At 39.0% G+C, this 11,004-nt stretch overlaps 1 protein-coding gene across 1 annotated transcript; it reads left to right on the forward strand.

Moving 5' to 3' along the window:
* The first annotated feature begins 904 nt into the window (after positions 1-904).
* Positions 905-11,004, forward strand: slc6a14 (solute carrier family 6 member 14). The gene is made up of 15 exons (XM_074651232.1): positions 905-970; positions 2,120-2,264; positions 2,354-2,485; positions 4,395-4,556; positions 4,786-4,900; positions 4,998-5,130; positions 6,538-6,678; positions 7,558-7,693; positions 7,789-7,881; positions 7,977-8,102; positions 8,223-8,341; positions 8,428-8,527; positions 8,617-8,726; positions 9,654-9,821; positions 9,974-11,004. Exons 1-15 carry the CDS (start codon positions 905-907, stop codon positions 10,091-10,093), a joined length of 1,866 nt encoding a protein of 621 aa, XP_074507333.1. The 3' UTR covers positions 10,094-11,004.

The following is an 11,004-nucleotide window of genomic DNA, read 5'->3' on the forward strand; positions in this document are numbered from 1 at the left end:
TCCAGTTGCTGCTGATTTAACCCTTCCTCGGATACCATGACCTGGATGACTGAGAACCTTCACGAACAGTACACTCATAAATAGCTTATTCCCTTTAAGAAAGTAATTAATTCAACCCACTTGACAGTTTTGGGATGTGAGTGTGTCTGTTTATCTATGACTATTATCATACGTGTAATGGTTGTTGGTTGTAATAATCTGTTGATTAATGGGTAGAGCAGGACGTTTTCATTTACCTCTCTCTGGGTCACCAGTCATGACATCTGACATGGTTGTGGTCACATCATCAGCTTGTGATTACGGGTGACACAGATGCTAACAGCTCAGTGATTATGTGTCGATGTCACCGACCAAAATGAGAACTATCCAGCATCAGTCACAGGTGGCTTTAGGGGAGTAGTTGTTAAGACGTGGTCACTGGTAGAGTCACTCACATCACACACACTGCATACAGAGTGAGCGGCAGTCACGGCTCCACTGTTTTGTCCATTTATCAATACAGAGGATATAATGTTGTTATCACTCCTAACATAGTCTGAGGCGAGGAGTCCCATACAGTGTATAGGTCTGTTTTTGCTGGATGATATATAAAAATGAGCATCGTAGGAAATATATGGGTCAGAAATACTGACATAATACAGAAAGCAACACTAACCAGCTCTATATCAGATTGAGTGGAGGTAAGTGAGTCACTATAATGTCATCAAGAGGAAAACTTCCTTTACTAATTTGCATTAAATAATGATTCCAGTTTAAAAAGTTAACTAGCTCAGCTGTGTTGTGAGGGGGGAGGTTACGGGTCAGGTGATTGGTTGGAAAACATCACTCCCTTATCTGTCAGAGGGGCTTTAAACCAGACCGACCTGAATGATGTGAACGTCTTATAACAAGCAGGTGAGAGGAGATGAGGAATTACAGCTGGAACCGTTTCAAGGATTTCATTTTCAGAAATCCTGCTGTTGTCGACCAGGTAGGATTTCAAACCTGTTGGACTTTCTCTCAATGATTTACAACACAATAGTTACATTAGATAAGGTTCTAACAGAAATTATAGCATTACTAATAATTAGTCAACATTATTATTATCATTTCATTGATAGTTAATAATTATTTTATTGTTAAAGTTTAAATAACTATCAATTCACCATTTATAAATGATGGTTATTATAAAGTGTTACCTGTTTGCTAAATTTAGAAAAATACTACATTTTCTGTTTTTAAATTGTAATAAGTTTAGAAAAATTTGTTTTTTTAAGACGTGTTGCAGCAGAAGTTGAAACAGGATCTCAAATAAGTAAATAATTGCTTAATTTAAGGGGACACAAAAGTGAAATTGTCTGGTGATGATTGACGTTGGAGTTTATGTCACTTATTGAATGAACTGAAGTTTGTGGGCTGAAACCACCACAATCCACTCTTAATGTCAGTGGAAATCATTTAAAACTTCCCAGTGAAAAGAGATATGTTTAATATCTTCATGTATTAAGGGGCTGCACGGTGGTGCAGTGGTTAGCACTGGCGCCTCACAGCTAGAGGGTTGCAGGTTCGAATCCGGCTTGGGACCCTACTGTGTGGAGTTTGCATGTTCTCCCCGTGTTAGCGTGGGTTTTCTCCGGGTACTCCGGTTTCCTCCCACAGTTCATGCAGGTTAGGTTAATTGTGGACTCTAAATTGCCCGTAGGTGTGAATGTGAGCGTGAATGGTTGTCTGTCTATGTGTCAGCCCTGCGATGGACTGGCGACCTGTCCAGGGTGTACCCTGCCTTCGCCCAATGTCGGCTGGGATCGGCTCCAGCCCCCCCGCGACCCCTAACGGGATAAGCGGTTGCAGATGGATGGATGGATCTTCATTTTTTAATTGTAGCAGTGAGGAGGAATGACTGTAGTCGAGATGATCAACAGTGAAACTGGCTGCAGTAGTGACTCTGTGGTTTCAGCACACAGCAGAGAAACACTGTACAATATCTGGAGATTTTCATAAAATATTATCAGACAGCATTGCAGAAATGTGTTTTGCATTTTACTTTTCTCACTGCAGTTGTTTTTCTTAAGATGTCCTAGGTACAACATACAATATCTGAGACATTTTACAACTGTTATTGAAACTTTTCAATGAGCAGGATCCACATGTTGGTGATGGTGATGAGAATACGGAGCGTGGGAACTGGGCCAACAAGAAGGAGTATATCCTCTCTACGATCGGCTATGCTGTTGGACTGGGAAATATCTGGAGGTTTCCATATTTGGCCTACAAGAATGGAGGGGGTACGTATTTGGTGTCTAATGCATCAGCGTTGGAAATCCTGTCTGATAGCATCACTGTTGATATATTTGTATTTAATCTGTACCTGCAGGTGCCTTTCTTATCCCCTACTTTGTGATGTTGGTGCTGGCTGGGATTCCTCTGTTCTTCCTAGAAAGCGCCTTCGGGCAGTTTTGCAGCCAAGGTCCAATTAACGTATGGAGAGCAGTGCCAATCCTGCAGGGTAAGACCACCATTCAAGTTGTGAAAGATCAGTCAGGTGCATCTAAAGATAAAGATGTCAAACGTGAGGGATTTAATGAGGCTGTTGGTTAATGGTCAACTGTGGAACAAAAAAACAGTCTTTTTTTATGACTCTTGACTTCAAAGGAAGCTTTTGGTTGTTTGATTTGAAGGCTTTAACCCTTTAAGGTCAATGCATATCCATCGAACATCTAAACCAAAGCTATAAGAAGAAGATGTTCTGGTCAGGTGCCAAGTGAAAGTGAAACAAGTGTTTCTTGCTGTAATCATTCTTCCTGTTCATACTGGACATTAAAACAATGAAGGGGAGACACCCCAGGTTTTAACTAATACATCCCACCATGAAACGTCCTCAGTTGATTACATTAAGGCAAATATGTTCTGTATTGCAAGTTTTCTGAATATTGTTTAAATATACAAATGAGGTACTATCTTATTAAATATTTGCTAATTAACATACTTTCCGAGAACAAAAAAATTGGAACATTACATGAAGTCAGGTTCAAAATTCTTGTTTCATTTTGTTGACATATTAGAGACAAAGGTTTTACAGAGGGAATTTTGGATGTCTCTTTTAATCACTCAATAAATCCGAAAATACTCAACAGCCATAAAATATTCATTTTCACCATGTTCTTAGAAATGAAATGTTCTATAAATCAGGCTATGAATGATACATGAACAAACCCCTCAGTAAAAACCTTCAGAATATAGAGAGGAATGAAACTGGGAAGTTTGGTGTATGTAAGTGCTACTGAAGTGGAGATTTCTGGCTCAGAGTCTGAGAAAAAAAAAATATTTTGGCCTTTAAAGATATGTATTGTAAAATTTCAGACATTTTGCAAGACACTACAGGTGAACAGTGTAAAAGAAGTTATTAATTGATATCATCATGAAACATCCACAGTTGATTACTTACATTAAGTTTTCTGAAATTTTATTTTATTAAATAATGCTAACTTTTGGTTAATTGAGGAGGAATCTACGGACGCAATTAGACAAAGTAGTAAATTAAACACCTAAATGTGTATTTTGGATATTTTCTTTCCACTTGTCTGAAATAAGACATGTTAGTGAAGCCAAATAGCCCAAAATCTCAAAATTAAATGTTTGCCTGGGGAGTCTCGCTTTAAAAATGAAGGCAAAAAAAAAAAATGTTTCAGTGATTATATTGGCACCTCACTATTGCTTTAAGACACATTTTGAAAAATTGTGAACTTATTGTTTAAGTTTAATTAAAGTTATGAGACTGTGATTTGGGGTGTAGTCCAAGTTTCCAAATAAACTTGACCTAGAAATGAAAATCGTATTTGAGGATATGATAAGTCACATTTTATGATGTAATACTGAGGACAGTAAACATTACAAATATATGACTAACAACACATTACTCAAAGGAACAAAAAGCCATAATGACACTGAAAAAAAAGGTTAACTTTGTTGAATTAAAGCTGTTGCAGAAAGTCTGTTCACAGTTTCCAACTTTGATTCTGCTGGTTTCTCTTGAGGATTGAAAAGAAATTAGGAGAATATTACTTTCCAACCTTGGCAGGGAGCTTGGCAGTACTAGCAACTATTTGATTTAATTTAGTGTAATGTGTAACAAACTAAATAACAAAACTGTGTGAAGTTCTGGCTCCAGCTAGCAGCTTTCAAGTTATGAAGTTAATCTACTCTGGGGGATAGAGAAGTAAAACTATATCACAGAATTATTCATCTAATAGCAGTTTCTACATCAGCAGACTCTAACTTAGTTTAAGACAAACTTTTTTCTTTACAAAGGGAATTATAGTTTTCAGTACACGTGAATTGACCAAAAAAAATGAGTTTTTAATGAGGCTTCATATGAGAACGTGCCTTATAACCTCTCTCTCGCTCTTCCTCTCCAGGTGTTGGCGTTGCCATGGTTCTGGTGACCCTCATAGTATCGATTTATTATAACGTCATCGTCGCCTACAGCCTGTACTACATGTTCGCCTCCTTCCAGTTTCCTCTGCCGTGGTCCAGCTGCCTCAGTCAGGCTGACAGTAACTGCAGCAACACTCCTATAGGTGCTTTTGTTCATCTCAAAATCTAGTAAAGAGTTGTGTGGATTGTGTGACATAATCTGATTGAAATGAAAGATTGAAATGTATGCAAAACAAAAACTGCAGTTCGGTGCATTTTTATTTTTATTTACGGTGCTCTCTGCACTACTTCAGGTCAAAGCTAAATAATCAAATTAACTCATTCTGGGAAATTAATGCTCACTAAAAACATCCTTCTTTTTTACTTTTTTAGTGTACTGCAATGTAAGTGGTGTTTTAGTGGCCAACTGGACTCAGGACAACAGCACTTGTCCTTCATCTGACCTGATCACAGTTCCAGTGCAGAGCCCGAGTGAGCAGTACTGGGAGTAAGAATCACACACACTCCTGCAAACAAGCACAAATACACACATTTGTCATACTGCTGTGGCTGTACAGTCAGATGTCTCTCCTCCTCCTCCTCAGTCGTGTGGCTCTGCAGAGATCCAGCGGTCTAGATGAAACAGGACCAGTAGTTTGGCACTTGGCTCTCTGTCTGCTGCTGAGCTCCATGATTGTTGCTGCAGCGCTCGTCAGAGGCATCAAGTCATCAGGCAAAGTAAGACAACATCCACCTCAGAGCACAGTCCAACATCAAGGCCAATGCATACTATAGACTATCAAGCCCACTGCAAAAATCAGCCAAATGCCCTGTCATTTTTATTTGCTGGGTGGGAGAATGGGAGAAGTGAACATGAACACAGAGATTGCGATTGATTATTTCACCCCATAGACAACAAAGAAAATATTGGCGCTGTTTTTCACAAGCCACATATCTTTCGAACACTCTGACACTAAAATTAAATTTTTCAGACGGACAAATCAGAAGAAAATTTACTTTGTTCGAGACCTTTCTCTGTCTCAGCAACGCACTCTCACAAGATCTGGCAGCTAACGTTCGCTAACTAATTTTCGCAATGCTGAATATTGCTGTTAGCTGTGTAAATATCTAATGTTAGCAAAAAATATAAATACATTTTGCAAATATAATCCAATCTGCTTTCATCCATCCACACAACATTCACCAGCCCGTTCTCATTCCCAGGATGTCAAATACTGAGGCTTTGTCACGGCCTGTCGGCGTTTGGTACTGCCACACAAGGTACCCTATTTGCACCAGTATGAAACACACCAGGCTTTCCATTAACTACAATGTAAACCCATCCACGGTAACAGTAAACGCTGTGGGAAAGTGCTGTGTTGACATAGATTAAAGAGCGAAAAGACACACACCGGGCAATGGGAGTTTGGTGGATGGGTCCAACAAGCGCAAGGCTTTCAGCCAGGAGACCGCTGATCGTGTCCTGTGCGTTAAGTTTCACGTTACAATCAGCTGCTCGTTCGTGTCCCGTGTTCACAACGTTCAGTTTCATTTTCACTATATAAATGTAGTAGTTTTAAGCCCAACCATGATGTTTTTTCCTAAACCTAACTATAGTGGTTTTGATGCCAAAACTAACGTGATGCAAAGTAGCGGTATGTGACGAGTTGGGATGAGAACATGTTGCATTCACAACACTTCCAAGAGAGGTGAACGCGCCATGACCACGGCCACTTATGAAACAGGAAGTGTATACCATATCAAACCATTGGCAGAGCTTGAAATGCATGATCTTTGTAGAGTATCTTTGCTGCAGCTACATATGTCACATACAGACATGAGTTATTTCATCTTCTCATCTTAAATCTCAGCAAGAAAGCGAATAAGTGTATCGCAATTAATGTCAAACTATTTTGTAAAAATGTACACATTTCTATGCAGACTTTAGATGAAACTGGCTTGAGATTACAGTTGTGAGGAATTTGCAGAGACAAAAAGGCACACGTCAAGTGCAACATGGCAACACACATTTACAATTGAAAGCCCTGATAGGTTTCACAATTTATGCTTGAAACTCCAAGCAGCAATGCAAAACAAATATGAATTTTTTTTCACAATTTTAACTCTTGGCTTTTGTCTCCCCAGGTTGTGTATTTCACAGCTACATTTCCTTATGTGGTGATTGTGATCCTGCTGATCAGAGGTGTGACACTGGAGGGAGCCAGAGATGGGATTGAGTTCTACATCGGTTCCCAATCCAATCTGACTAAACTGACAGAAGCACAGGTCGGGACCCATTTTAACCTGTTTCTGCCAAAAACTATATTTAGTATGATAAAGAAAAATGCCACATTTGCTCTGTTTGGTCAGAAGACTTGACTTGACAACACAACTTTGACATTTTTAGATCACATGAAAAAATCACACTTTTATTAATAGTCAAAATCAGATCATTAAATGTTTTCCATATGAATTTTTCTTTTAGACTGGACATGTGTGTATATCTTTGATATTCCACTTGTTATATAGTTCATAAATACCAAATACTTGATTGTGCTAGTTTTAGTTTCTGAGATACAGACATTTTCATAATATACTATATCTAGTATTTGGGCACATGTGACAATTTTTTTCATGAAATATATTGGATAGGTGTAAGAAAATAGCAAAAATAGTGAATATCGTGATATTATATTTTGTGATACTGTATCGATTCTCAAAAACGCAGTATTGATTTTTAATTAATAACAGTTTACATGCAAAGACTGACTAAGTCAGTACTTTATTTCATTTGAAGAGAGATGCACCCTCTCAGTGTATGTGCCGTCTCAAAGTAGTGCTGTGATGCTTGATATTACAGAGACTGTGATGAAGGCAAATGAGGATACAGTTTTCCTAAAATTAGTTTAAAAAAAATTGCAATATATCGCCTTGCTTACAGTATTGCATTATATTGAATCGTAACCCCTGTATCGTGATATGTATTGTATCGCCAGATTTCTGCTAATACACAGTCCTAATAACGGAGTCTATTGCAAAAACAGAAGTCCAATGTGCCCAAAGTGTAGATATACAGTAGTATGATAAGAAAAACTCACTTTTCAGCCAAACAGTTTGACTGATTTTGAAAATGTTTTTTGAAAGCCTGAGATGTGTGTTTTTTAGGTCTGGAAAGACGCGGCGACTCAGACCTTCTACTCTCTCTCGATTGGCTGGGGTGGAGTCATGACTCTTGCTTCCTATAACAACTTCCACAACAACATGTTTAAGGACTCATTTGTCGTATGTCTTACCAATGCTGGTAGGAGCACAGCTACTGTAACAGCATTATCTAAAGAAAGTTTAAATCTGTTAAATCAGTTACTCATCTATTTTGCTATTTTCATCTTTTCCTAGGTACCAGTGTGCTTGCGGGCTTTGCCATATTTTCAATATTGGGTCACATGGCTCATATCTACAAAATGCCTGTTGGAGAAGTGGTGAAGGAAGGTCAGACGGAAAACACCATGTGGGCAATAATTAATAAAACATTTAGGAGACTTCAAGCAGCCTTTGATGTTTTGTTTCTTTGTCTATGTGTTCAGGATTTGGCCTGGCGTTCATTGCATATCCAGATGCTTTGTCTAAGCTTCCTATTTCCCCTCTGTGGTCCATTTTGTTCTTCTTCATGCTTTTGACTGTTGGCCTGGACTCTCAGTTTGCAGGAATAGGTGAGATTCAATTCAATTTATTTTTTAATTTATTTTAGATCTTCAGTTGCCATTCATACTTGCATAACACTGCTGTTGCGATAGACTGCTGTATCCTGAAATCTCTCCTGTTGTCATTAGAGGTGATCACCACCTGCCTGCTCGATGCCTTCCCTAAAATATTCAAATCCAAACGAGCTTTATTGACTTTCACGATATCTGCCATCCTCTACCTGCTGGGCCTGCCATGTGTCACAAGGGTAAGTCTGCCTCATTGTAGCTCTGTGTTACTGCTGTCTGACAACGGCCTAGTTATACTCAGCTTGTGTGTGTGTGTCTGAGATAGGCAGGAATATACTGGGTGACTGTAATCGACCAGTTTGCTGCCACCTGGGTGCTGCTATTTTTGGCTCTCTTGGAGATCATTGGTGTCTGCTATATATATGGTAAATATGAGATATTATGTATCTAACACATAAAGGTGACAGAGAGCCTTTTAACCTCCAGCTGTATGTACTCTTCTCATGCATTACAGGAGGGAACCGTTTTATTAAAGACATTGAGATGATGATTGGAAATAAGAGTTTCATGTTCTGGCTGTGGTGGAGAGCGTGTTGGTTCGTCATCAGCCCCGGCATCATAACGGTGAGTACAACCTCACACAATGCCCCTAAAGCAAAAGCAGCATGAAAAGGCACATGAATGACACAATAATATGCAAGGCATTTAGCGTGCAATGAGAATGACTTTCTTGTTTTTGGCCTGTCATTTGTACGCCAGTTAGTCTGTATTGACCGCAATGTAAACACATCCGCGTAAATATACTCCGCTCAGAGCTACAGACGTAGAATAAAAAGCGAGAAAGACTGTTTATAGCGGACAGGAGGGGAGGGGAGGTGGATTAATCCAACAAACACAGGACTTTCAACCAGGAGACTTATGTTGCATCGTTTCCGCACATATTTTACTTAGTTTATGTAATTATTTTAAGCCCAACTATATGATGTTATTCCTCAACCTAAGTAAGTGGATTTGTTGCCCAAACCTAACTGCAGATGTTACCGTAGTGTTGTTGCACAAAATGACACACGAAAAGTGGCTTACAAATGACACGCAAAAAGTAACAAATAGCACTCAAAAAGCTTAAAATGTGTTCTCATGACACGCGGAACGTCCTTGTAATGTTGTGCTATTTATACCCCTTCCTGTGAGACCGGGTGTCAAAAGACTGTATCAATCACATGTCTGGCAGCATCTGCTTGAATCTACATGCATGTTTAAGAGTGCCATCAAATCGAGAATTATTATTGCCTCAAAACATACGTAAAGAAATGAAAAAAGGTGGTATTATTTCTGCCGGCAGCCGCTGAACTCGTATTTCAAGTTCTTAAATTGAATTGCAGTTAAATTCTGATTTCATGTTTGTATGTAAAATAGTGAATAAATAAAACTGACCCTTGTCTAAACTGGTTCTGTAAATTCAGATTCAACCTTCTCGCACATACACATGTATACATCAACGTTAGTTCTGATCATGTTTGATGAGTGAAACCGGCTGCCTTTGTAATCTAGGTGATCCTGATCTGGTCTCTGATGTCATTTACGCCACCCTCCTATGGAGGAGTCCAGTTCCCAGCCTGGGGTTTGTCTCTGGGCTGGTGCATGGCTGTATTTATGCTCCTCTGGGTCCCCGTCATCGCTGTGTATAAGCTGATGAGAGCAAAGGGAAGCCCCTGGAAGGTGTGTATGTGTGTTATGATAGCTGATTAAGTATGGTGGGTCACTAACGTTGTCTTTTTCTACATTTTTCAAAGCATTGCATTTTGCACAGCTTAAGATTTTCCCACAAATTTAAAGACGTGAAAAATAAATGATGCTCTCTCTTTCCACAGCGTCTGAAGTCATTGTGCTCTCCAGCTGAAGAATGGCATCCCTATCTGGAGGTCCATCGAGGAGAACGCTACTCACAAGAAGGCTGCCGGCTGAGGATGAGCCATAAAACCAAACCATAAGCAAACGTAACTGTAATCTCGAGTTCATGACTCTGATGTGTGTCTCCTTCACTTTGGTGCAGCAGTGTAATCTGTGAACACTTTGTACTGAAAGTTAAAGTTACATGAAGGGATTTATGACCTCCAGGAGGCAGAGAGCGACTCAAATACAAATCATGCACCGTTACCTGCTGAGGCCGGCAGCATGCAACCAGCTTGTGTGAGGTCATGTGTTTACAAGTGAGTGGAGCAGAGCCATTTAGGACTCGACCACACAGACCAATGACAGAAAACAATGAGTGAAAAGCAGCTGAAAGCTACTTAAAACAATAATAGCAAAGCTTTCATGTTAAAGGAAATCATTTGAATCAATGTACGTATAAACAATATCGCTTAGGGGGGCTTTAGAATCAGGTAATGGTTCTTATTTTGTCAATGATCCATGGATTTGTATTTATCTCAACCTCTTTCATCCAATGTGTTTAATGTTCTGTCAGTAGTGACTGTGTCTATGTTAGGGAGTTACTTTTGTGTCTTTATTATGCAATCAAACAGAATAGGTCTGGGGGCAAAACTTTCCCCACTGTTGTCAAAAAATGTTTTATTGCAAGTAAAATATATTTGTGATTAAAATCTTGTTCACAAATCCCCAACTTTTGTTTTTGAATCCCAAACTTTTGTTGGCGAATCCAAAGGTCCCACCCACAAGATTCAGCTCAACAGCAAGCAAAACTTTTGGATTCGCCAACAAAACTTTTGGATTTGCATTAATACATTTTTATGCACAATGTATTTTACTTGCAGTAAAACATTATTTGATTGCAGTGTGGAAAGTTGTACTCAATTATATATATTCTGTTTGATTGCATAGTAATGATACAAAAGTAACTCCATACTAACTGCATCTTTTGTTTCTCAATTCTGATACTCTA

This window comes from Sebastes fasciatus, chromosome 1, assembly GCF_043250625.1.
Source record: "Sebastes fasciatus isolate fSebFas1 chromosome 1, fSebFas1.pri, whole genome shotgun sequence".
Taxonomy (NCBI): domain Eukaryota; kingdom Metazoa; phylum Chordata; class Actinopteri; order Perciformes; family Sebastidae; genus Sebastes; species Sebastes fasciatus.